Source organism: Synchiropus splendidus, chromosome 15 (assembly GCF_027744825.2).
Source record: "Synchiropus splendidus isolate RoL2022-P1 chromosome 15, RoL_Sspl_1.0, whole genome shotgun sequence".
Classification (NCBI taxonomy): Eukaryota; Metazoa; Chordata; class Actinopteri; order Syngnathiformes; family Callionymidae; genus Synchiropus; species Synchiropus splendidus.
The window spans coordinates 2,705,247-2,728,406 of NC_071348.1; the positions used below are offsets into that span (position 1 = coordinate 2,705,247).

Below are 23,160 nucleotides of genomic sequence, written 5' to 3' on the forward strand. Positions count from 1 at the left end.
CATTTTTCAGCAGAGCACAGCTCTGACCACACCGGTGTTGCATTCTCCCGGAGTCATGTGACCAGTGTGGGGTCGAGGCATCGGTTGAGTGTGAGTAAGGACGAAGGTTTCGTAAATGAATTCAGCTTTATTTGGTTCCATGTGTCTGAACTTCACACACAGAAGTTGAAAACGTCAGAGACGCGAGGTCTCAGACTTTAAAGCTTTTCTTCTTCGGACACATTAAACTGGAGAAAAGAAATCAGAAATATTAAAGCGTCACTTTTCTCATTGGTTCTAGCATTCCAGCGCTACACTTTCTAGTTTCTACAGCGTGGCCAGCAGGGGGCAGCAGAGCAGCGAGCCAAGAACAGGAGCACACTCATGGCTCTCAGGAATTATGGCGGTTCGCTCAGTGGCTCTGGTGTCAGCTGCAGTCACGCTTCAAACTCTACAAACGTTCTCATTCAACTAGCAACAATTCAGTAAAAACTGGAAAGTAAGAGGGAAAACATGGTAAAACATCGGCTCTTCTTCGGTTTGGCTCATTTGCTCTTTGCTTATGACTGAGACTGAAACTGGAAGAACAGTTCGAGCCAAACTTCACACATTTGTAAAATATTCATTAAAGGGTCCCGAACCAGCTGTGACCTTTGACCCGAGAACTTCATGACTCTGCCTCTGGTTCCTTAAAAAAATTCTGACTCCACCACCAGCTTAAATAAAACAACCCACATGACGACTTGTAGGCAGCACTGCTCCTAAACAATAAAACAAGCCGTCTGTGAAGAGTCTGAGTCACTTCTTCAAGTGACTCCAGTGAGTCTTGTGTCTCGGACGAGTCGTGAGTCAGACTTTGAGTAAATCTACTGGAGGTCAGGTCAAAGGTCACAGCTCTCTTCTAGGTCAACAGGACAGACAGCAGGTGTTCTGAGTTTACAGTTTGGCACCGTCTATTCTTCATTCTTATTTGGCTGCTATACATAGGAAAATATATTCACCTAGTTCTGACTAACATGTTTGTTCACAGACATGTACAAACAAACTGGAGGAAACAACATTATCTTTGGACATGAACTTTTGGAATCCGGACATCAGCACTAAGGGAAGTGAGAATACAGGCTGTTCTCCATGAAGACAGACGTCCAAACATCTGGAGCACCCGGAAGAGGTAGCAGTCAAAGTCATTCCAACATCTCCACTGAGCTTCGGGAGGTAACAGCGACACACAGTGGCAGAAAAGGGAAGCGTCAGTGGAGGAGGCAGCTGGTGCTTGACTGGAGGAGGTGCTTAGAAGGATGTGGAGCTCCAGAAACCTTCTCAGGAAGAGCTTCGGGTGAGTCGGTTTGGTCGGGCACAGACGGACATTGGCACATAAGAAGACACGCAGCCCACAACAGGCCTTTTGGTTTTGAGGTAGGCTAGCAGGACCAGCAGCATGGGCTTGTGTGGCCTGGAGCAGGCACTGAGCCTCTCTTTGGAGGAAGAGTTTGGAGGAAGGGAAGAAAGGAAGGTGGAAAGAGACCGGCTGTCGGCGTCCTGACTAGAGGCGAACTCGGTGAGACAATCAAGCACTAAAGCAAAGCCGAGGACGAGCGCGTCCCCTGCGGACACCGTCCGATCAGAGTCAAATCCCTTTGGCTGGTGACCTCAGCAGGATCTGAGGACCACATGACTGGCCCTCAGTGGCTCCTGTGAGGGCCGGAACTCTGAACAGACTGGTGGAAGGCCTCGGTGTCACACAAACTTGGCACCAATGGTGACGAACACAAGACTAATAACGGAAAAAGAAGGTTTTGGTTTCAACAGGTTCGTCCAAACGTCGAGGGTTCAGGGTGAAATGGTTTAGCTTTGGCTTCCAGGAGGAACTTGGTGAATTGTATTCCAGGTGGTGGACATCTGGAGACGAGTCGGGCGGGGCAGACGATAGACGTTCCTTAATTCTAACTTAAAATCAAGGCGGCGTGGCTGTAAGGCGGTCAGGAGAGGAGCCGACAGCGGGTGGGGTTCAGGGGAGGAAAGGGTGTGTGCTATCCAGTGCCGGTGCCCGCCTGAAGAGGAGGAGCCTCCACCATGACCATCACTGGCGGTTGGTCACTCCTCTGTGAACAGAGCAGTGCATGTTAGTGACTGGCAGCTCAGAGTCCTGGACGGTGATGATGTCAACAGTCACCTGACGCAGCTCAAAAGTCTCCGATGGAACCTTTGGACCTCTGACTTCGTTCAAAGTGGGCGGGGTCTCCCAGCTACCTGACTTCCTGCACAAGAGACTGGAGACACCAGAGTAATAAAGACACTGATGATGGTGGTGGTGGTGGTGCTGAGGGGGGTCTCACCTGCGACGGTACGCCAACAGGACGACCAGCAGGCAGCACAGGACGGCGGCGACGCCACTGTGGATTCCGACCAGCAGGGTGGACACGGAGCCGTCGCTGTGCTCGCAGTTGCAGGGCCCGGCTGAGGCGACAGAGGTAGAGAGGATTGGACCTGGCTCACAAGGGTCAGGGGCAAGGCATCGCTCCTGGGTCTTACCTGGGGCGCTACTTCCGCCCTCCACAAGGGACACCAAGCGGCGGTTGGGTGGACTGTCCCCGTTCCCGTTGAAGGCCAGCAGTTGGACCTGGTACACCGCGGCTGCCTCTGCACACGGACACACGCGTTAGCAAGAGCTCTGGTGACGGGACAGCGCCCAACACGCTGGTACTGACCCAGGTGAGAGATGGTGTGAGTGTTGATGTGTCCCGGGAAGGTATCCTGGCCGTGGATGTCTGGGTGGGACACTCCTCGGTACTCCAGCTTGAAGCCCTCCAGCTTCCCTGGCTTGCTTGGCAGCTCCCAGTAGACCTGCATGGCTGTCTGGTTCAGGACTTTAGTGTAGAACGTCGGAGAGGCAGGAACTGTGGGGACAGGACCAAGTTTGAACCATGCTTCATATGCGATGGGTCACCTGAGACATCCTCGTCAACATGTCTGCTCAGTGACGCTTTAGCGCCCCCTACAGGTCATGGTCCCTTTGTTATTTCGTAGAAGAAGCACAGCGTACCTCCTCCCAGCGTGGTGGCCGTGATGGTGCTGGACTGCTGGCTGCCTCCCAGGGCAGAGTAGGCCTTCAGGTAGATGGAGTAGGTGGTGGCGGGGTCCAGATTCAACACCTCATGCTTGAAGGTGGTTTTGCTGACTGCCTCCTGCAGCTCAGCGCTGTCTGGCTCTGTAGGTGAGAGGACACGGGTCAGGCATGTCTCCCGCACTCATGACATCCAGGTTCTTCTTCAGTTCACCTCCAAGTCGACGGATGTGCAGGACGTAGCCGATGATGTTCTGGCTGATGTGCTCCTCGGGCTGCTCCCAGGCCAGCTGCAGGCTGTTGCTACTGAGGGGCGTGGCCTGAAGCCCGGTGGGTGCCTGGGGCAGCTCCGGGCCTTGGCTGATGGCCAGGCGGGCGCTGGCCTGGTTGGTGCCGGCGCTGTTCTCTGCAATGCACTGGTAAATGGCCTCGTCCTCTGGGGTGATGCGAGTGATGGCCAGCGTCCTGCAGAGGGAGTCGCGGTTAGCTACTCCGCCAAACGTCGTACAGAGCAGAACAAATATTTACGTGTTTCCGTTGGTCAGCTTCACGTTGCCTCCGGGAGTCAGCAGTTTCCCGTTCTTCAGCCAGATGAGGTGAGGCTCAGGGGCGCCCGACGCAGTGCAGCTGAAGACAGCGCTGCCCCCTGCTGGTCTGGAGACGGACTGAGGCCACTGGACGAACTCGGGCGGAGCTGCAGGAGTCACACTGCAATTAACACTAAACTGCTTTGGCATCAACAACTTCAACAACTCAAACCACTTCAACCTGAGACTCCAACGTTGTTGGTTCATCCCAAGACCACCAAAGTGGAGCGGCAGTCAAGCTGTTAGTACTAATAGTAATAATAGTCGAGGCACAGTTGAACGACAAATATTTCTATCAGTCGTAGCGTCAATAACACTAAGGGCACCAGAGTAAGAGTGCAATTCCTAGTAATTTCCTTTGGAGGGAGATAGAGAGTAAGACACAAATCCTGAATTTATATCAATATGAGTTTGAGTGTGAATAATTTCATTGTCTTCTGAAGTGTTTGTGTCTGTGAGGCGATCCAACATGACAAAAGTGAACTTGAACTTGTCTCTTTGTTTGGACGCAACTTGACCTGTGACCCGTTTGTCATCCACATCATCAGCCAGACAGACAGCTGCAGTCTCGCCTCCAGCCCTCCGTCCCCATGGCAATACCATCCCCACGTCACACACACATGCGCCTGTGTCACCCTAAATAACCCTGCCGCGCCCCGCCCCCGCTGCCTGTGTGAAGAGCGAGGGTCAGGGGTGAGAGGGCGGAGGTCAGTGGTGGGGGAGCGAGTCTGAATAGGAGCCATCGCTCACACAGGGGGTGGGGCTCATTTGCATAGAGATGAAGGTGGTTTACTGCGCACACTGATGCTAGTTTGCATACTACTACTGACAATACTGCCACTGTCTCCTAGTACTGCCATTTCTGTCACCACCACCACCAGCACCAACCAAATCATCGCAGAATTACTGCAACACGGATCATCCGGTAACACACAGCCCTCTCGCGGACAGTACTGCAGGTACTGCACACACAACTACAAATACTTCAGATTTGAGATGATCGTTTCTGCTGCTACTGCTAAAACGCTCCCTGACACGCTAGAACACACGATAATAGTATCAGTACTACGACCAGTACGGGTGTCAGTGAGCAGTGAAGATGATGGACTGTCATTGTGAGAATGTGGCTGTGTGCTTTGTTCTTGAACTTGAACCGTGAGAGAGATAGTGAGAGAGAGTGGGAGAGAGAGAGAGTCCTCATTGTCAAGTGGAACACTTCTTATGCTGATTCAGATTCTAATGAAGCTTGGTCTGGGAAACTCTGTGTCTCACCTCTGCACCCTGGCCTCTGCCATATCTCACACACACACACACACACACACACACACACACACACACACACACACACACACACACACACACACACACACACACACACACACACACACACACACACACACACACACACACACACACACACACACACACACACACACACACACTCGGAGCTGATGTTGAATGTGAGGTTAGGTTCCACGTCCCTCTCTTTGTTGGCGACGTCGCTCCTCACACATCTCCTCCCGCCTGTGACGGGGTCAGGGGTCGCATTGATATTGAGGCTGTGAAGCTGCAGCAACCTTCATCTCCACAGCAGCTGGGGAACAATGTGTCTCCGGCAACAGAGGTGCTGAAGCAGCTTGTTTGTTCGTTACCTCAAGACCTTGTGAAGGTTTGTGGTGGATGAACTGATGTTCATCGCTGCTATATGTCAATAAGTGATGGACATGAACATGTATTTAGCTTAGAGTCACAGAGGAGGCTTCTTATCTTCTTTTGCACGCTGTGACCTGAACTACAGAGGGTGGAAGGTCAGTGGGGTGAAGAGTCAGACAACGTCTGTGCGACAGAGAACTTGACATTGAAGACATAAACAGACGGACAAGTTCAAATGCAAGGCTAACACTCACTCCACTTCACAGTACCAGCTCAGTTTCTTTACTCCGCGTGTCATATGTATCATCTGATTCTACTCCTCCTGAGCTGCATCACTACCCATCAGCCCGCCACCTCTCACGCCAGCACCTCATGGACTCAATATACGCAGCACACAAAAGATGAAGTTCTGTTACAGCAGGTACCTTGAACGACAAGTCGCCCGAGTGCTGTCCGCCGGGCTCGACTCCCGGGTCTGTTGGCCGAACACACGTAGACACCAGAGTGCTGCAGCGTGGCGTCCGAGATCATCAGGTTGCCGGTTCCGAGGACCTGGATCCCCTCCACCCCGATGGAGCGCCCATCTGCACACAAGATGGACCGTCAGTACCTGGAGGTAGAGCTCGGGTCTCGTGTGCGTGAACTGGTGGCTACCAAGTCGACTCCAGGACACGATGGGTCGGGGGTTCCCTGTGGCGATGCACTCCAGGATGGCAGTCTGGTGGACGTTGATCGTGAGGTTCTGTGGTCCGGACAGGATGACGGGCTCCTTGTAGATCCTGGCTCCTGCCACTGGAGCGGAAGACGGTCAGTACTGAGCAGGTGACCTTCTCGACAAACATGTGGGCGTGGTCATACCTGTGACAGAAAGCTGGGCCTCCTGGCTGAAGCGTGTGTTGGCGATGTTGGCGGCGACGCAGCGGTAAGAGCCGCTATCGCTCTGACGCACGCCGGTGATCTGCAGGATGCCGTTGGGCAGGAGAGTGTACCTGTAGCATGCGGGCATGTGTGAGTGGGCTTGTTTATCCTGCTTTGTGGGGACCAATTCTTGACAAAACACTATCCTTGTGAGAACCGTGTGACTTTGTGGGGACATTTGGCTGGACCCCACAAGGTTCAGCCTCAATTTGAGGATGAAGAATAACTGGGTTCCAGTCTGGTTCAGAGTCCTGGTTCAGGTGAGCCATGTGTTTTGGATGGTTAGGTTCAGAGGGAGAGGGTGGGGAAAGGGTGATGGCCAGGAGAATGTCCCCACAAGGATAGAAAAACAAAGGTGTGTGAGCGTCTCTGCGCCTGTGGAACACACCTGGGGTCCTCAGTGCTCAGCAGACCGCGGTCTCTCTGCCAGGTGATGCTGGCCTCCGGGATGCCGTTGACCTGGCAGGTGAGTCTGGCCACGCCCCCTTCATCCACTGCCACAGACTGGGGGTGTGACAGGAACTTGGGCAGAGCTAGGAGCAACAGAGAGTCAGGATCAGTGAAACAATGAAAGTGTGTACAAGTTCATGTGCTTGTTTTGGACACAGCGTTGTGCGTTGTTAGACATTGTGTCTCTCGTGTTTGCTCGTGTGTTGTGTGGTCATGTGACTCACATGCCAGCTGCACTCGCGCCTTGCGGCTGATCAACATGCCGTATCGGTTCTGTGCAGCGCAGTCGTACTCGCCGGCGTCCGTCTCATTACTGTCCCGCCTCTTGGAGAAGTTCCGGATCAGCAGAGTCCCATTGGCCAGGACGGTGGCACGTACCCCAGTCGGCACGGGAACGCCGTTCCTTCGCCAGGTGATGGAGATGGGCCCCTCGCCCTCCACCTGACAGTCCAGCAGGAGGGGGCGGTCCCTCACAGCGATGACGTCACCGGGTTCTGTGAGGAAGGCCAGCTCCGAGGCCCCACTGGCACCTGGAGGAGCGAGAGGCGGTTGGTGTGGCAGCTATGGAGTCGGACCCGGAACCTGAACATGTTCACTGCTCACAGGATGGAACAGAGTGATGGAGACTTACTGAAGATGATGGTGGTGAAGAAGATGGAGGACATAATGATGAGGATGAGGATGATGCTGCAGGGGGAGGAGGTGAATCGCTGCATGAGTCAGTCCCTGAACACAGCATCTGTGAAGCTCTTTATCATCATAATCCCCTTCATGCTTTTCAACTTGAACTTGGACGAGGTGACTTTCCCAGGACCCCCCCAGCCAGTGACGTCACCCAAAACCCTCCATCCTGGGCCCAGCTGGTCTCTGAAGATGCTGTGGGAGGAGAAACCAGCCACCAGCATGACCTCCATCGCCCCCCTCCCCGCATCCTGGACCTCCCCCCAACCGCCTGTGTCTAAAGGACAACAATAACGACAACAAAGCTCAGAGCAGACACAACATCTCCCCCCGAAAATGGACAACAACACCAGCGACTCAACTTTGCAGCTGTCGCTTCATTTGCATCCTGAACTTTCTCCATCCAGAACCAGGTCTGGACTCAGAACCAAAAGTTCCACGACCGTGCTGAACTCAAGTCCCATCTCTGCCCAACAGCCCAAACCCAGACCAATAAGACTGGAGGACCAGAACCAGACTCAACATACCAAAAACCCAGACCAGACCCATGAAGAACCACACCAGAATTGAACCAAAGTAAAGAACTCTCAGTGGGCCTCAAAGAACCAGACAACAAAGTCCAATCAGAACCAAGTCAGATAACTCTCAACCTGCCTAAGCAACCAGACTCAGTAATTCATGTGAGTCAGAAGCACCAATTCAGTTAAGGATCAGAAGAACCTGACCAAACTTTGACTCAGAACTCATGACTGAGTAGCACAGAAGCGATCCAAAAGAACCACCAACTCAGCCTGTCTAGTATCAGCCAGGAACTTTTCCTAAGAGAGTGACTGTATCGAATCCTGACCCAAAACTTGACACAGAACAAAATCTGGATGCCAAAGCTACACAGATGGGTCGGAACCAAGCAAATGTTTTTATCAGAAGAAATGGTCGTTAAGAACCAGAAGCTGATTTATTTTTTGGCGACAGAGTCACATAGTGACTTGGAGTGAACACATGAAAACCCGATTCACGAGGACGTGAGTGAACTTCTGATGAATGATTCAGTGTGTGTGTGTGTGTGTGTGTGTGTGTGGGATCATGGTTCAGACTTCACATATGGGATTAGAACCCGCCTCATCTGCGTGGCTCATTAGGATGGATGAAGCGTGCCCCCCAACCAGCACCACCCCCAGCCAGATCCCTAAAACCTTGACCTTGGCCTCTGAAGGTCATGAGAGTGCAGGTTCAGGTTCAGCACCCTAAAGCTCCTCCCTCCTCTATTGTCACGGTCCGACTGTCCGTGAACCCCCCTCACAGATATCACACAGCAGGACCCCCACACCCCGACCCCCCAGCAGTGAATTCATCATCAGAAACGTCAGCAGCATGTCTGGTGCCGGAGCCTGGGAACCAGACACACACACACACACTTGACCTCTCCTGGCCATCACCCTTTCCTCAGCCTGTCCCTCTAAACACATGACTAACCTGAACCAGGACTCTGAACCTTTGAACTGGAACTCAGTTAGAATCACCCAGTTATTTAGACATCTTTGCCCTCAAACCTCTATGTGGACCGGCCAAAATGTCCTCACAGGATCAGTATCTTGTCAAAGATTGGTTCACACAAGACTATTAATACATGTCAACTCAGACCTATGCACAGACGGTGATGTTACACAATGGTCGATTTCAAGAATGACACACTTGTGCCTCAGAAATATGACCCAACTCATGGTTTCCCCACAGAACTTGCTCCATGTTTGCCAACGCACTCACCAACAACACTGTGCAAACAAATGCTGACAGCGTGTTTTCAGACATCATTCTTCTCTATTCGATTAACGTCAGCGTCGCGCTGTCCTCCACTCAAGTGTCTTTGTCCTGTAACTCAGTAAAGAGTTGCGCTGCTCCAGTTCAAGAGCGACACTCACGCACTCGCTGCTGTATGTAAATGAGATGAAGATGAGCGTCTCTCGCATCTCTGCGCGGTCAACCATCTAAAACTGCGTTATGAAGTTGAAACTACAACAAACATCAGGAAAGTTGGACACGTGACGACAAAGCAGGGTCTGTCTTCTGCCACTTCAACAAACAAACAACGACGAATGAGGACAACAGACCTGAGCAGCAGAGCAGCAGCGTCATCATCGTCATACTCCAGGTAAGCAGCATCTTCAGCATCTTCTCCTATATCCAAACCATGAGAAGCATCAGAACCCGGGACTTCTCTGTGGTCTGCTCGTGTCTCAGCTCCTCGGACGAGCTGCTCACTCTCCTGATACTCTGCTTGAAATGACATCCCGGTGACTGACCGTGGGGGAGGGGGGCGGGACCTGGGTCCGGGGCGGAGGGTTGAGGTAGTGAATGTGGGGAATTGACCTGCCAGCCTCACAGCTGTGGGTGCGAGATAATGACGTCACGTGGTCGGATGAAAGCCCGAGAGGAAGATGACCGTGATGACGAAGAGCACCAGCGGTATGATTATCACCATAACATTTGTCTTCATGTGCATCATAAAGAGCCATCTATTCTTCATCAGTAGTTTAAACAAACTACACGTCTAGCCCGACATCACATTAGAGAGAGACAAAACAAGCGTAACACGTGAAACACATTTCACAACGTGAGTATTGGTTGCGCAGTTTTACCACAAATGACTTAAACGTAGTTGAATCATCTCAAACTGCGAAAGTAGTTCAACTGCCTGAAAATGATAGCAAACTGTAGTATACTTTACGGTGAGAGGTCCAAGCGGCTGTTCCGATCCTGGCCTGCGGTGGCAGCAGCGAGCGCTCTCCGCTGCGACGCTGCTCAGGAGAAGAAGAAAGAACCCAACTCTGCTCGAATGTAAACAAACAGTGTCGAAGGAAGCAGACGCAGATCTGAGATCGCCCTCCGAGACCTCTCAAGACAATGAAGCAGACGCGGACGGAACCAGGGGCGACGTTCTGATTGACCACACGGTGAGTGATGAGTGAGTTTGTTCTCTCGTACGTCGCGATTAGAATCGACTGGGAACTGGCCCACGTGCTCGCATCTAGACCACCACGCGCTATGTTTTTTTGCATTCTGTTGAACAACCACGTGCATCCTTGCGCCTAGTGTGTGTTGTGAGATCCCAGGACTAGAACGTCTTGATATAGCGGAGGCGCGTTAGGTAGTTGTCATGGTTACCGGAAGTAACTGAGGCAAAATGTTATGCTCAGGTGAAACTGCGTGTGTCCATGTGTTACTGGAGGGGTGTGGCGCTACTCAAAAATAATAATTATGTGAAGCACAAGTGTGGAAGCATGACCTGCCCCCCGCCGCAGTGGAGACGATGGAAATCTAAGTGAGTTCGAGGATTCAGATGTAAATGTGGGAACATCGCAGGGAAGCTCCTCATTTGAATACCCCTCTCTCTAAGAATATTCACAACTGCTGCATAATCGGGGGTGGTGGCGGAGGAGATCTTGATAACTTGGATGTGTCAGACCTCCTGCTGGTCTCTAACCCCCAGACACCACCAGTCCAGCTCACCTGGTTCAGAAGGTCCGTCCAGTTTGGTCCCGCTGGTGAGAATGGCGGGTCACGGGGGCGGAAGAGGACGGCGGATGATGAGCTTCAGCGTGGAGGCTGTTGGCATCAACCGAGGAGAGAGTTTACCTCCTTCTATCCAGCAGCCCACGCCTCTGTTTCCAGTGAGTGATTCTCCAAGGCTCCAGAACCAGGTAGTGACATTGAGCTGATTCTCTCAAGTCACCTTGCTTTGTAGCTGATGGAGCACAAGCCCCTCCCCCTGACTGAGGGAGAGGAAGCAGAGTACCTGCTGGCACTCAAACAGGAGTTCAGAGGAACCACCAGGAGTCTCCCTACTTTCATCCACCCAGCTGCCACCAAGAGAGGTCAGAGACCGGCTAGGGACTCCAAGTCCAGTACTGACGTGTGTGTGTGTTTTGTGCAGATGTGGAGCGCTACTCAGACAAGTATCATGGCAGCGAACAAACCGACCGGCTGAGAGACGCTATCCCGGGTGCGTCTCTCAAACCCTCTCATTGTTGTTGCATTGAACCTGATGTTCACTCACCACTGTGTCTCAGACTGGACCAGGTTCCCCAGAGAAGTCCGGCCGTACCTGCGGAGGCTGAAGCGAGCGGGTCAGTATGTTCAGGTGCTGTGAGGCGACACATAAATGACACAAGCGCAGACTGGCTCAATGACATGACTCTGATCTTGGTGTCTTGTGTGTCTCCTGACTCTGCTCCATGAGTCTTTGTAAGGAGTAGGACGATGATGAAGGCAATATGACATTCTGGTTTGTGTTGCTTTAGATTAGTGATAAGTGGATTTTAGTGATGATGATGATGGCCATGGCAGAGTGCTCCACAGGTCTGACTGGTTGTTGCTCTCCTCAGCTCCAACCACCAAGCCCACAACCAAGGCAGCTGAGCCGCTCCTAAAGAAGACGAGAACCAAGGACAAGGAGGACGTTCTCCTCCAGCTGGAGGTGAGCGCAGCTGGCAGCCACTCCCTGTGAGCTTGTGGGCCTGATGGCTTGTGTTTCTCCTGGTAAAGACACTGGAGAAGAAAGAAGAGCAGCAGAGCGACGAGGACGAGGCGGACGGCAACGAAGAGGGAAAGAAGCAGGAGGAGGAGGGAGCGGAGGCTGAGGAGGAGTATGACGAGGAAGAGTTTGAAGAGGTGAGACTCCTGCTTGTGTCACATGATGTGAAGGAGGTTCTGAGCCTGTGTGTGTGTGCAGGAGACAGACTACATCATGTCTTACTTCGACAATGGAGAGGAGTTTGGAGCAGAAAGTGACGACAACATGGACGAGGCAGTTTACTGACGTACAAGTTTGAACCAGTTTTACCCTGAAGTTGTTTTAAAGTTTCTACCTGCTTTTATACGACGTGTTTGTCGGAGAAATAAACTCCACTTGTTTACACACCAATAGCTCTTGTCCAGCATCTGCTCAGTTTCTTTCGTTGACCACAGACCCAATGAGCCACGACTCTGAGGTACCTCATCGTGGTGCGTCCTCTAGTGGCTGGTCAGTGGAAGAGTCAGAATGAGTCACCATGGAGACGCTCTCCGCCTCCAGTGAGTCTGTGTGAACTTTTGTGTCCTGAGTTTTCCGGCACTTTACCAGGACCAGGATCAGGATCAGCAGCAGAATCGTGGCAACCACGACGAGCGGTGACACAAAGTGGGCCCGGTGTGAGTGGTAGGACTCGGCCCTCCAGCTCACCTGCAGCCGGTTGTCCACGCTCAGGTGAGCAGCGACGCAGGTGTAGTTGTGCTTCTGCAGAAGCTCTTCCTCCGTCAGCACCAGCGTCTTCCTCATCTGGTAGAGGCCGTTGGCGTTAGGCAGCACCGGGCCAGCGCTCAGCTGATCCTCCTCCACCACCTGTCCGTTCCGGAACAGGGTTAGGTTGATGTGGCGAGGGTAGAAGTCTGTGGCCAGACAGGTGAGCAGAGCTCCGCCCTTCACCTGCCTGGAGAAGATGCGGAATCGAGGTCGGACTCGACGAGTCACCAGGCCCTTCTTCTGGTCCATCAGCTGCTTTAAGACTGCAGTGCATGTCAGAAGGTACAACTCTTGATAGAGGGTTTGGACATAGTGCCACTTCAATGCATCCCAACGGCTCACTATGTAGCCACTGACTGTATAGGAGAAGTGGGTCGTGTTGTACATCAGGCTGTCTACATCTTGACCATCAAAACTGTCACGTGACAGGATGAATGTTCGTTGTCCATCCTGGATCTCACAGCCTGCGAGTCTCTGCTCTACATGGATCCCCTCGGACAGGTTATAACGCTGCTTGAAGAATGTCACACGGTTCTTCGTGCTCCTCTGAATGTGATGAAGAACCCGCACAGTGTTTTGACCCAGGTCAAGTGGAACCATCTCCCGGCTGTTGCTCACTAGTTGCTCCAGCGTTGAGTCGTAGTATCCCACCTGAAGGTCATCCAGCATCAGCACCCCGCTGAACTCTGGCAACTGTGAGGGCCCTGACCGTGGGTGGCTAAGAGCCACAGCGAGTGTCGTCCTGCACCTGGAGACAGCAGAGGATTGTATGTAAACAGCCAGACTCTCAGAGTCCAGCTCAAACTCGTCTGAATTATCAGCTGATCCTAGCAGCTGCCGCACAACAACCTGTCATGTTCAGGTCAGAGGACTCAGTCAGACCACTGACGGAGGACCCTGGTCCTCGCAAAAAGACTCACCTCCCAACATACCAAGCCGTTTTTGTCCACAAACACGAGCGAATTTCTGCCCACTGAACCCGATCAAAACCGGAGTTACCTGAACTCAACACCTGCTGGACGAAAACCAGCAGGAGCCAGAAGGTCGACATGGTGGACCAGGAGAGTTGACTCAGCGTCTTCGAAGTTACTTTCGTTTGCTCTTTCTCCAGCCAATCCGCGAGCCGGACTGTCACCAGGCGGCCCGTGAAATCACAGCGTTGTTTTGAAAGGCGCGCATCCGATCCAAGACATGGGGGTCGACAGCAACTTTGTCACTATGTGTTTGTTGTTCGTCTACAAACGGAAGATGGCAGCGACACCGTGTGCTGGAGTTCGGTATCACTTCCGACAATTATTCCAAATGTGTGTGTGACTGGTTTGATTTGATCTTACAAGGACCGATTCTCGGACATTGTGCTGAGTTAAGGCCGGTCTTAGCAAGTTTAAGCCTCTTCTTGAGGCAAAAGACTTGATCTTCATCTAATCTGATCTAATAATAACTAGGTCATTTTAATTCGGTTTGAGTTTGGTTCAGGGTCATGGTTCGAGTTAGCCATGTGTTTTGGATGGTGAAGGTTTAGGGTCAGAAGCCGGGGGAAGGGTTGAGTCAATGATGATCCTCATGAAGTTCTAATGAGGATATAAATAGAAACTTGTGTGTGTGTGAGATGTGGCCACACACATCTCAGGTTCCTTTCTGGTCCATCCCACCTCCCAAAACTGGACCAGGACAACATACCACCCAAAACTGTCACTCGTCAGCTCGATGTGTCACCACCTCGAGCTGAGGAGTGACCTCAGCCACCTGTCTCGGGTCCAACTGTGACGTCATGGTTCAATCACGGTGCCAGACTATGTTGTTACCACAATCTGGTCCAGACCAGGAACGGAGTCGACATCATGACAGCTGCTGGTTCTGGCCTGAACTTGTACGCCTTGGACTGTGACCCAGATCGGTCGGTGATGATTTTCTAGTCAGAACCAAAACAACCTCCTGAAAGGCTCAGACTGGAGTCAACAAGACTCGAACTTGACCTGAATTACAGTTTTAATCCACACCACGTCAGGGCTGTCGGCCCATGAGCAGGAGTCTAGTTACACACTTACAGGAAATACCACTTCCAATGGGGGTGACCTGCTGAACCCCACTGCTCTGTGTGTGTGTGTGTGTTTGTAGCATGTGGCAACAGGCATAGGATTCACTTCAAAGACTTTATTGTCACTGCAAACACAAAGTAGAACAACGTCTCACTGTGTGACAGGACCGGGTCACCTGACCAGCTGCAGGTGAGCAGAATGGCGGGATGATCTCGTTGACACGCCCAAGGACGAACCCAGACCCGAGTCACGGTATGTCCAGCAACATGGCAGTTGATCACGACGTGGAGCCGTGCGACTGTTTATCATGGTTTTAAATCTAGACCCCAACTTTCATGAGAAGAACCAGTCTACACCCTACACTGGCAGCTGCGGTGCAAATGAGAAAAATAAACTCTAGAGTACAAATATTTACACACGTCCACTCGAGTCGCTGTAAGGTCCAGGTCCAGTCGACGAGAACGGCGACTCACTGGTCCTGAAGAAGCCGGCGATTCCCGTACAGACATCTCACTGTGGTGTTGCAGAGGAGGGCGGGAGAAGATGCCGGCGCTCGCATGATGAGCCCCACCTCCTCGCCTTCATTATCGCAGTCCTCCAGCAGCGGCGTGTCTACACCGATGGTGCCGTAGCTGGGGCTCTCAGTCAGGAACGAGCAGCAGCTGCCCATCGGTCCATTCACAGTGCAGGACTTGCCTCTGGACGGAACGTTGCCCAGGACCAGGGGCAGCTCCACCACCACTTTCTTCCGGCCCGGTATCGCCAGGTAGACCTGTGGACACAAGAGAACCTAAACCACATTCCAGAGCTTGAACAGTAGCAGCACCAGGACCCACCTGGAGGACATATTCCACTTTGATGATGTCACAGTGCTGAAGCGTTGGCTTGACTTGGGGGATCTTCAAGGCAATGCCCTGCCACTCAACGTCGCTTCCAGAGACGATCACCTCTCCTCGGGCCACCGTCAGCTTCTTCAGGTGAGTCTGACCAGGAGACCACAGAAGGTTAGTACCAGACTGAGCACGCTCCCCTCCCCTAGCCCCATCACCTTGGTGTGTCCATCAGCTATGAATGAGTGCTTGGCACAGATGGCAGCCTTGGGCACCACCAGGCAGGAGCACCTGTTTTCAAACTTGGCCTGGATGTGGACCATCTCGCCGATGCAGTAGCCCATCCTGTCCACTCCTGCACTGATGGACACCTGGCCCTCAGGGATGAACATGCAGGTCAGCGCTTTCTTCGTGGAGACGTAGACCGGGGCCTGAGGTCAGGGGAGCGCAGGTTACTCAGCTGACTCCGGTCCGGACCTGACCTGAGCATCAGTACCTGCAGGTCCTGTCGGTTCACATCCAGCAGCTCTTCGACCTCGAAGTCTCTCTCACACTGCAGGTCTGCCTGAGATGGCCGCCGCAGCGTGGCCTTCACGCAGTAATGCACGCAGCCCAACTTGCTCTTGAAGGATGACACCAGACCCCTGCGGGTCAGAGGTTACGTCAGTTACTGCTCTCAAAAGGGACTGAGACAAGGACTCACCTGGGCAGCAGGAAGCTGAAGCAAAAGCTGAAGGTCCGTCCAGCTGGAAGCAGGAAGCAGCCGGCGCCATCTGAGGATGTGCCAATCATGAACAGCCCAAAACATTATGACCTATTACCAGCTGCTCTAAAAAGTACTATTTAAGGTTATTTAACGTATTTGGGCCGAACAACTGAGGTTCTCTGATCATTCGACCAGGTGGTCGCACAACTCTGACGTCACCTCTCTCCAGCTGCGCCTCCAGCGGCACATCCTCACGGTGGTTCAGGTGCTCCTTCTCCTGACGCCTCCGCTTCCTGCCCCGGTGCTTGACACGCGCCACACCGACAGCGGTCACCGTGAGTCCGGCGAACCTGCAAGGTTTGTCCGCCGCCAGCAGAACCGAGCCGGAAAACTTATCCCCGCTGCGGTAGGAGGGTCGACCGGGAGACGAGAGGTTGACCTGGAAAACCTCAGGCTTGTTGGACTGAACCATCGTGACGGGGACGCCGAAGTCTGAGTTCGGACTGGAATTAGTTGTATTTATATGATCTGAAGCGCACGGGTCGGGCAGTGGCCAATCAGAGAAGAGGTGCACGTTACGTCAGCAAAACGCAACAGAAACAACTTCTCGGTACACACAAACGCCGACGGCCGCTATCGACGGAAGAAGGCGCTTCATTTATGAGGAAGACGAGTATGAACCAAACATGCGCCGTGTGCGGCAGGGTTAGGCTCCTGGACAGAACCAGACTCAACAGCGACACGTTAGAAAACATGTGCGAGGAGAACAGAAGTAAGAATGAAAACGAAACTAACAACTAACATTCCTCACTGTCAGCACCGCATCTCTCCTGGACTTTCCTGAAGGCTAAATAAAGCTACAGGTCAGTGTCCAGCTGCTGAATTCCCTGACTGACTTAGGCTGCAGGAAAGTACCAGGATGATTTAGTCTTCATGTGGTGATTTCAGAGGCTGGTTCCGGACCAGGTTTCATGAAAAAGTACAAGTTGGTGCTGCTAAAAGGAAAGAAGAGCTCTTGCCACCATCAGTTGCTGGACCTTGGGTCTGACTGCACAGCTCCCTCCCAGGTCAACACAGCCAGTCCTTCAAGCTGCTATCTCCTGTTGGACTTTCAAAATCTTCCTATCATTTTGTTTCATTAAAAAAGGATTTATTCAAATGTTTCTTTGACTAGTTCAATGTTGATCACATCACAACTGGGGGAGTCACAGAAGAGGAGATGAAGAGTGAAGCATCACATTAGGGTCTTAACAATTGGCGTTAAAAAACATAAATAATTACAAATCAAAATATTGCCACAGCGTCACAAAAAGTTCTGGCCCCGCCGACCTGGTCCTTGACTGACCCTGGTCTGGTCCACAGTCATCCCGTGGAACTTCTACTTTGAAACAGAGCAGTCTCCACTCTGCTCACGTCTGTGGTTCCGGGCAGGAGGTCAAAGGTCAACACAAGAGATACTTGGTCATCTGGCTGCATCAAACCTGCCGGACCAAACATGGACGCATGAGACATGAACGCTGAAGTGCAGGAGGCTTTGTGGTGCTCACTGGCGGATGGCGTCGGGGATCTGCAGCCGGTCTGTGGGGATCATCTGAGAAAGTTCCTGGAGCGAGTGCACGAAGTGAATCTTCCTACTGAATTTGTCACTGAGGAGGTCAGAGGTCAGAGGTCAGCTCAGTGGTTTGTACTCCTCATCATCTTCCTGACCTGATGAAGGGCTTGACCATGGTGATCAAGGCTCTGATGTACCAGGCCGGGTGGACCACCAGCAGCCCCTTCAGGTCCTTCTTCAGCCTGAAAAGATGATGCTAACTTGATTGTCAAGGAAACAACGGCACGGTCCGGTGAGAGCGCAGGACATGTGACCTCACCCACCTTCGGTCAATAGAGGCGTAGCACTGGTGCACCCACTTAATGGGAGGCAGCTTGTTTCGGGGCGCCATGGCGCACAGGTAGACAAGCAGGTAGTTCTCTGACACCATCAGGTCTAGGGTCCCCACAATGTACCTGAAGAGGTTGTCCATCACATAGTCGTAGTCCTCCACCGTGTTCTCCGGCAGGTAGCAGCTTGTGAACAGGATGATGGCGTTCATATCGTCTCCATAGTAACCTGCCGGACCAATCACAGGCCAGTTACCACGGACGTGCCCAGTGCACAGACCAAACCTGTTCACATCTGACTGAGGCTCAGAAGAACCAAACCCAAGCTGGTTCAACCTTTAACCTGTGCCTATTCTGCGTGACCTCTGACCTCCGTGTGACAGGACCTGCAGGTACGGCTCCAGCACGCTCATGTCCACATGGTACTCCAGCCCAGACACACAGAACTTCCTCCATCTGCGCCCCTTGCCATCCACCTGGTCCAGCTCCACGAGGCCCATCTCAGAGTACTCTGTTCGCCCCGTGGCGCCCTCTACTGTACTGGAGCTCATGCGTGGGAAGTCGTCTGTTGGCAGAGTTACAATTGACCGGATGATGAGGTCAGGGGTCAGTGGGCTCACCCTCCCACTCCAGCTCATGCGTGGTCTCGGGCAGCGGCTCGGTCTCACTGTCCGATGGCGTCTCCAGTGCCTCCAGGTTGATGTCCAGTGACAGACCTTCCTCTGGTGAGGCCGACAGAGCCGCAGCCGAGAAGCCGTCAGTGCTCGGGTCGTGTGAGTCTCCGCGGCTCAACGTCAAGCTGAGCGACGGCGCAACCAGGCGCTTCTTCCTGGCACCACCCTCCCCAGAAAGGTCCAGAGAGGTGGGTGGAGCTGCAGAGTTCCACAGCATCAGCAAGGAAACCTCTATTCTCATGTCACTGCGGACAGAAGAGCTCACCTCGACCGGAACCTGCTCCGGCCGCTGGACGCCCACCGTCCTCTGGTAGAGGCCTGTATAAACAACAGACCATTTCAAGAGGGAGGCAACTAAAATCCACACACACTATGATAGGTCAAAGGTCAGACCTGGGGAAGCCATCATCCTGCCACTCCTCTTTCAGCTCGAGGTCCTCCATGTCCAGGCGCCCCGAGTCGCCCACCATCCTGCACACACGCACACAACAGCAGAACTGCTACATCAGCAATGCCGTAGCACTGTTATGTGACCAGTAGAGGAGGAAGTGACATCACAGAAGAAGTGGAGGGAAACTGGACAAACCAGAAGAACCAACCTGGACAAAGGCGGGTGTGTGCTACTGCTAACGTCAACACACCCACCAGGTGACCACACCTGTGAGCGTCAGACTCCCAGGCAGGTGTGCCTTCAGGAGGATCCTCCCACAGCCAGAACCACAACACGGATCCCAAAGATAGTTGATGAGGATCAGCACCTCAAGTTCCCGGCTCATGGGCGGAGGACACCAGGGATCTGGGCCCACAGAAGGTCTGGGCCGAGCCATCTGTGAGGCACTCACGGTTGAACTGGTGCTGCTCCTCGGCATGAGCCATAACAGGAGGTTCAAGAATCTGGTCAGGACAAGACCGAACCAAATGTGTCCAGAGGACAGGGAGTAAGAGATGCCCCACATAAACACAAACTAAGGCGACCGGATCGGGGTGACGCGACGAGGGACAATAGACCTGATGATCTGCTGGAGGCTGAAACTGTCCGTCTTCATGGCGTAGAAGAAAAACCCAAAACATTTGTCAAGAAAAAGTCTGGTGAGGAGACCAAGTGTGTCTCGCTAGAACCAGCCGAGTCCAGACCAGGTCCACCAGAGTGTTCCCTAAGGTTCTGGTTTCAGGTTCAAATCAGAGCGACTGACAGAAGGTCCTGCTGGTCCGAACACAAGGTCTACAGAAGCTCAGGGAAGTCACATACCTGTCGGCTGTGTCCATGTCACCGGCTGCCGACGATGTCACGCTGGGTCCTGACTAGCCGCCGGGGGTCGTGTGTGTCAATGTCACAGCTTCATCATCCTCCCACGGCAGGACTTCCCTGTCTGACTCTGGTGCTGTCCCACAGGTCTGACCACATTACACTGCAGAGCTGGCGCCTGATTGGTCCACTCTCACCTGCCACTGCAGGCTTCACCACATCAGCACACCCACCAATCAGAAGCCAGCTGCATATCCAAGTGTCCCCCAGGTCCTAAAGGCCACCACTGGAGCTATTCTCTTCTCACATTCCACTGAATCCGGACTCCACTGAGGCAGTGATGTCATCAACAGAACACAACCGCTCCTGAACGACAGTTTGATTTTAGAGTTTAATGAGTTTGTAAAAACATGATTGTCCTGTTGCTCACGACCGGATCTGCTCAAGCTTTGGTTCCAGTCCAACACTGAGTGTACGCGTCACAGATGTGCATGCGTGTAGTACCTTCTGCCACCAAAAGGCGGCAGTCATCACATGTAAAGGGTTTCAGAGCAGTGGGGTCAAAGGTCACAACTTCTGCTGTCCTGTCAGGGCGGCGCTGAAAGTCCTGGTACTGAGCGGGACGGACGGACTGCTGACCAACCACCAGCGTTCGTCACATGACCACACTCACGAGACAAGGACAGGAAGTGTGTTGATGTCACCACGGGAAGAGCCGAGTCGGCAACTTTGCCATGGTCAGAGGTCGGGTCTGTCAGCCATCTTGCAAAACTTCTCCTGCAGGGCCTGAGCGCTGATGCCCGGCAGGCCCCCGTCCAGAGGACACCCGTCCACCAGGCTGTTCATGGGGGTGGGGGGCACCCGGGAGTCCTCCTCCATGTCCCCACCTCCGTCCTCCTCTCGCAGGAAGTCTTTGATGAGCGGGAGGACTTTCTTCCGAGACGCCAGCATGTTTCCTGGAAGACGGTCGCACCGTTATCCTGACTGTGACCGAGCGACTGGGTGGGTGGTTGAGTGAGGTACCTTGGTGATACGCTGTGATGTGAGGATGAGGGCTGCTGAGCGGACTGAGGTTCAGCGCTGGGTTCTGGGCCTGCTCCAGGTGCTGACTCAGCTAGGGAGGGAAGGGGGACTGGTTCAACAATGCAACATGTTGGTCACCGTGGTACAGTACCTGGTCCCTGCAGGTGGCGCTGTGGCTGAACACGGCGAGCTCTCTGACTGGCTGTTGGGTGTCAGTGAACGAGATAGTCATCAGAACCAGCAGGTCCAAACTCAGCTGCCGACAGAAGGCCGTGAGCTCGTCCTCCACATCGGGCGGCCGCAGGAAGTCCTGGGAGCAGATGTGGTGTTAGAGCAGGTCGAGACCTGCAACTGCAGCTCAGGCCGGCAACAAGACAGGAAGGTGCTGACCTCCAGTGGGACGTAGAGGACGGAAATCACCAGACTTAAACTTCCAGACACGGCCTTCATGTCCTTCAGCAACATCTGCTGCGTGTTCAAACCTGACGGACACAGCATTGCTATTACCAGAACCATGGTCCAGACGGGGGCATCCGCCTCACCTGAAACGTCAAACTTTGCCTTCTGCAGAGCCTGGAAGAGAGCGCCCCTCTGAGGCAGCCCTGGGAAGCGCATCTCCAGTGCTGCTGCGACCTGACTGTCTTTGGGCGTCACCTTCCCAGCGGCGGGTGCCATGTTGACACAGTCCAGAAGAACCGCAGCTGGAAACACAAGCGCACGGTCAGGGACCAAGACGAGTGCCAGTGGGCCGTGGTGGTACCATAGAGAAGGTGAGCCAACTGCTGGTCCAAAATATCCGGCGCTTTCTGCAGGACTCGCTCTGCCACCAGGGTGCAGCAGGAGCCCACTGTTTCCACAGTGACAGAGCAGGTGGAGGGGTCCCGCTCCTGCAGGTGGTGGTCCACCACCTCCACCACCACCCCCTCCAGGTCTCTGTCGGAACTAGGGATGAGGTCAGCTTGTTATTGGTGTCATATAAAGCTGCATGTTTGGAACACCAGAGGCTCACCTGGGCAGGACGTTGTGGTCCACCAGAGTCAGACGGAGGCGTCCTGCTCGCTGCAGCGCCGGCAGGTCCATCTGGTCTCGAAACACGAGGAGGTCCGGAGACAGGCCAGTCTGATTCAGTAGGAAGACGTTGTCGGAGCGCAGGACCAGGTCCGACTGTCTGATGTTCAGCAGCGGGATGTGAACTGTCTCCCCACCCACAGTCTGAATGAGGTAAGACATATCTGAGACACAGAACTGGCTGATGGACTAACAACCCATGAGAGTGGTACCTTGTGAAGGAAGTAGGCGTAGACCAGAGCTGACACCATGGAGTCCACATCACATGCTTCATTGCCCAGAACCACATGCACCTGAGGTCTGGCCTGATCCAAACCCGCCTGCAGTGGGAACATGATCATGACAGAAACTGAGCTGAGCCAAAGGGAGACAGAGGACCACCTTGAGGCGAGATTCACTGGCACCATCAGAGGAGCTGGACCTGGGCCCCAACCGGTTCTCCGGCTTCTCCGCAGAGGGCAGTCTGTTCATGAACACGAGGTCCCGACTCACTGGAGTTTTATTTTGGAGCAGGCGTGAAGTGTCTGGAAGTGTGATGGACTGATCTGAGGTGCACTGACCGGAAATGAGGCCCCTCCCCTCACCCGCTCACACGCCAGACGTCCTTTAGCCTACACTGTTAGCACGCGAAGCTAACAACTAACCAGCTGCTGTCATCCTGGGGGCGCGTGTAAGTGTGTTGGTCTGTGTTCGCGCGCGCGTGTGCGTGCGTGTGCGTGTGTGTGTGTGTGTGTGTTACCTTGACGGTCCGGCAGCAGCTCGTCAGAAACGGCTCCATGTGGCTCCGGTTAGTCGTTATAGCCACCGGCAGCTCCGCGGCTTAGGTGTCGACACTCGGCACCGGGGTTCGCTGATCCAACGAGCCACAGACTGACACCGCTACACTAGTACTTCAACGCATGACTGTCAACCTGGGTTAAAGGTCGTGACGCCTTCAAGTGTCCATTCATAATCGGAAATGTTGGTGTCGTTTAGAAGACAAAATCTGCGTATCACCAGCGGATGTATGACCATCAGAACTACACAACATAATTGCTGTGAAACGTATTAATACAAAATGTGAATGAAAACACGTTTTGGCAT

The 23,160-nt window shown here is 53.3% G+C and overlaps 6 protein-coding genes across 11 annotated transcripts; 1 reads left to right on the top strand and 5 right to left on the bottom strand.

Moving 5' to 3' along the window:
- Positions 1–135: 135 nt before the first annotated feature.
- Positions 136–9,970, bottom strand: LOC128771582 (immunoglobulin superfamily DCC subclass member 3-like). Of its 2 annotated transcripts, XM_053887028.1 has the most exons (15): positions 9,441–9,970; positions 7,283–7,338; positions 6,876–7,181; positions 6,590–6,734; positions 6,142–6,272; positions 5,938–6,075; positions 5,709–5,867; positions 3,572–3,737; positions 3,258–3,508; positions 3,023–3,187; positions 2,688–2,876; positions 2,512–2,619; positions 2,316–2,436; positions 2,153–2,249; positions 136–2,081 (listed from the first exon to the last, which is right to left on the bottom strand). In XM_053887028.1, exons 1-15 carry the CDS (start codon positions 9,617–9,619, stop codon positions 2,010–2,012), a joined length of 2,283 nt encoding a protein of 760 aa, XP_053743003.1. In that variant the 5' UTR covers positions 9,620–9,970; the 3' UTR covers positions 136–2,009. The 2 variants fall into 2 exon arrangements, with proteins under 2 accessions (XP_053743003.1, XP_053743004.1); XM_053887029.1 differs by lacking the exon at positions 7,283–7,338 and having other exon boundaries at positions 9,441–9,548.
- On the top strand, positions 9,657–12,266 carry polr3glb (RNA polymerase III subunit GL b). Of its 2 annotated transcripts, none has more exons than XM_053887034.1 (8): positions 9,657–10,283; positions 10,794–11,000; positions 11,075–11,204; positions 11,264–11,332; positions 11,400–11,456; positions 11,715–11,806; positions 11,875–12,000; positions 12,062–12,266. In XM_053887034.1, exons 2-8 carry the CDS (start codon positions 10,881–10,883, stop codon positions 12,146–12,148), a joined length of 681 nt encoding a protein of 226 aa, XP_053743009.1. In that variant the 5' UTR covers positions 9,657–10,283; positions 10,794–10,880; the 3' UTR covers positions 12,149–12,266. The 2 variants fall into 2 exon arrangements, with proteins under 2 accessions (XP_053743009.1, XP_053743008.1); XM_053887033.1 differs by having other exon boundaries at positions 9,658–10,283; positions 10,820–11,000.
- On the bottom strand, positions 11,787–13,798 carry LOC128771585 (major histocompatibility complex class I-related gene protein-like). Its single transcript, XM_053887032.1, has 2 exons — positions 13,610–13,798; positions 11,787–13,358 (listed from the first exon to the last, which is right to left on the bottom strand). Exon 2 carries the CDS (start codon positions 13,277–13,279, stop codon positions 12,326–12,328), a length of 954 nt encoding a protein of 317 aa, XP_053743007.1. The 5' UTR covers positions 13,280–13,358; positions 13,610–13,798; the 3' UTR covers positions 11,787–12,325.
- A 964-nt stretch (positions 13,799–14,762) lies between these two features.
- On the bottom strand, positions 14,763–16,879 carry LOC128771795 (thioredoxin-interacting protein-like). Of its 2 annotated transcripts, none has more exons than XM_053887553.1 (6): positions 16,405–16,879; positions 16,183–16,252; positions 15,976–16,123; positions 15,698–15,910; positions 15,486–15,632; positions 14,763–15,421 (listed from the first exon to the last, which is right to left on the bottom strand). In XM_053887553.1, exons 1-6 carry the CDS (start codon positions 16,655–16,657, stop codon positions 15,119–15,121), a joined length of 1,134 nt encoding a protein of 377 aa, XP_053743528.1. In that variant the 5' UTR covers positions 16,658–16,879; the 3' UTR covers positions 14,763–15,118. The 2 variants fall into 2 exon arrangements, with proteins under 2 accessions (XP_053743528.1, XP_053743527.1); XM_053887552.1 differs by having other exon boundaries at positions 14,763–15,439.
- Positions 16,880–17,332: 453 nt separating this feature from the next.
- Positions 17,333–20,141, bottom strand: bnipl (BCL2 interacting protein like). 2 transcript variants are annotated; one of them, XM_053887555.1, is made up of 9 exons: positions 19,990–20,141; positions 19,134–19,211; positions 19,006–19,058; positions 18,687–18,938; positions 18,437–18,631; positions 18,193–18,295; positions 17,893–17,979; positions 17,733–17,831; positions 17,333–17,666 (listed from the first exon to the last, which is right to left on the bottom strand). In XM_053887555.1, the coding sequence occupies exons 1-9, from the start codon at positions 20,004–20,006 to the stop codon at positions 17,648–17,650; spliced, it is 903 nt and encodes a 300-aa protein (XP_053743530.1). In that variant the 5' UTR covers positions 20,007–20,141; the 3' UTR covers positions 17,333–17,647. The 2 variants fall into 2 exon arrangements, with proteins under 2 accessions (XP_053743530.1, XP_053743529.1); XM_053887554.1 differs by having other exon boundaries at positions 17,337–17,666; positions 18,061–18,295.
- A 223-nt stretch (positions 20,142–20,364) lies between these two features.
- Positions 20,365–23,054, bottom strand: prune (prune exopolyphosphatase). Of its 2 annotated transcripts, none has more exons than XM_053887551.1 (9): positions 22,817–23,054; positions 22,290–22,397; positions 22,019–22,221; positions 21,770–21,951; positions 21,552–21,710; positions 21,400–21,491; positions 21,161–21,319; positions 21,010–21,100; positions 20,365–20,942 (listed from the first exon to the last, which is right to left on the bottom strand). In XM_053887551.1, exons 1-9 carry the CDS (start codon positions 22,853–22,855, stop codon positions 20,725–20,727), a joined length of 1,251 nt encoding a protein of 416 aa, XP_053743526.1. In that variant the 5' UTR covers positions 22,856–23,054; the 3' UTR covers positions 20,365–20,724. The 2 variants fall into 2 exon arrangements, with proteins under 2 accessions (XP_053743526.1, XP_053743525.1); XM_053887550.1 differs by lacking the exon at positions 22,817–23,054 and adding an exon at positions 22,459–22,694.
- Positions 23,055–23,160: the final 106 nt, after the last annotated feature.

What these genes read in the sequence shown, in the direction of transcription:
- LOC128771582 (XM_053887028.1), bottom strand. Translation starts at nt 9,619, where the DNA reads ATGTCATTTCAAGCAGAGTATCAGGAGAGTGAGCAGCTCGTCCGAGGA. An exon ending in TCACACCATCTCTCACCTGG is followed by an intron (nt 2,620 to 2,687) that starts GTCAGTACCAGC and finishes GTCCGTGTGCAG; the next exon opens with AGGCAGCCGCGGTGTACCAG. An exon ending in AGACTTTTGAGCTGCGTCAG is followed by an intron (nt 2,082 to 2,152) that starts GTGACTGTTGAC and finishes CTCTGTTCACAG; the next exon opens with AGGAGTGACCAACCGCCAGT.
- polr3glb (XM_053887034.1), top strand. Translation starts at nt 10,881, where the DNA reads ATGGCGGGTCACGGGGGCGGAAGAGGACGGCGGATGATGAGCTTCAGC. An exon ending in AGCCCACGCCTCTGTTTCCA is followed by an intron (nt 11,001 to 11,074) that starts GTGAGTGATTCT and finishes CTTGCTTTGTAG; the next exon opens with CTGATGGAGCACAAGCCCCT. An exon ending in GCTGAGAGACGCTATCCCGG is followed by an intron (nt 11,333 to 11,399) that starts GTGCGTCTCTCA and finishes ACTGTGTCTCAG; the next exon opens with ACTGGACCAGGTTCCCCAGA.
- LOC128771585 (XM_053887032.1), bottom strand. Translation starts at nt 13,279, where the DNA reads ATGCTGGATGACCTTCAGGTGGGATACTACGACTCAACGCTGGAGCAA.
- LOC128771795 (XM_053887552.1), bottom strand. Translation starts at nt 16,657, where the DNA reads ATGGTTCAGTCCAACAAGCCTGAGGTTTTCCAGGTCAACCTCTCGTCT. An exon ending in GGAGGCGCAGCTGGAGAGAG is followed by an intron (nt 16,253 to 16,404) that starts GTGACGTCAGAG and finishes GCACATCCTCAG; the next exon opens with ATGGCGCCGGCTGCTTCCTG. An exon ending in TGAACCGACAGGACCTGCAG is followed by an intron (nt 15,911 to 15,975) that starts GTACTGATGCTC and finishes CCCTGACCTCAG; the next exon opens with GCCCCGGTCTACGTCTCCAC.
- bnipl (XM_053887554.1), bottom strand. An exon ending in GCATGAGCTGGAGTGGGAGG is followed by an intron (nt 18,632 to 18,686) that starts GTGAGCCCACTG and finishes CTCTGCCAACAG; the next exon opens with ACGACTTCCCACGCATGAGC. An exon ending in GCAGGTCCTGTCACACGGAG is followed by an intron (nt 18,296 to 18,436) that starts GTCAGAGGTCAC and finishes TTGGTCCGGCAG; the next exon opens with GTTACTATGGAGACGATATG.
- prune (XM_053887550.1), bottom strand. Translation starts at nt 22,548, where the DNA reads ATGAACAGACTGCCCTCTGCGGAGAAGCCGGAGAACCGGTTGGGGCCC. An exon ending in GGCAAAGTTTGACGTTTCAG is followed by an intron (nt 21,492 to 21,551) that starts GTGAGGCGGATG and finishes TGTGTCCGTCAG; the next exon opens with GTTTGAACACGCAGCAGATG. An exon ending in TCCTCTACGTCCCACTGGAG is followed by an intron (nt 21,320 to 21,399) that starts GTCAGCACCTTC and finishes ATCTGCTCCCAG; the next exon opens with GACTTCCTGCGGCCGCCCGA.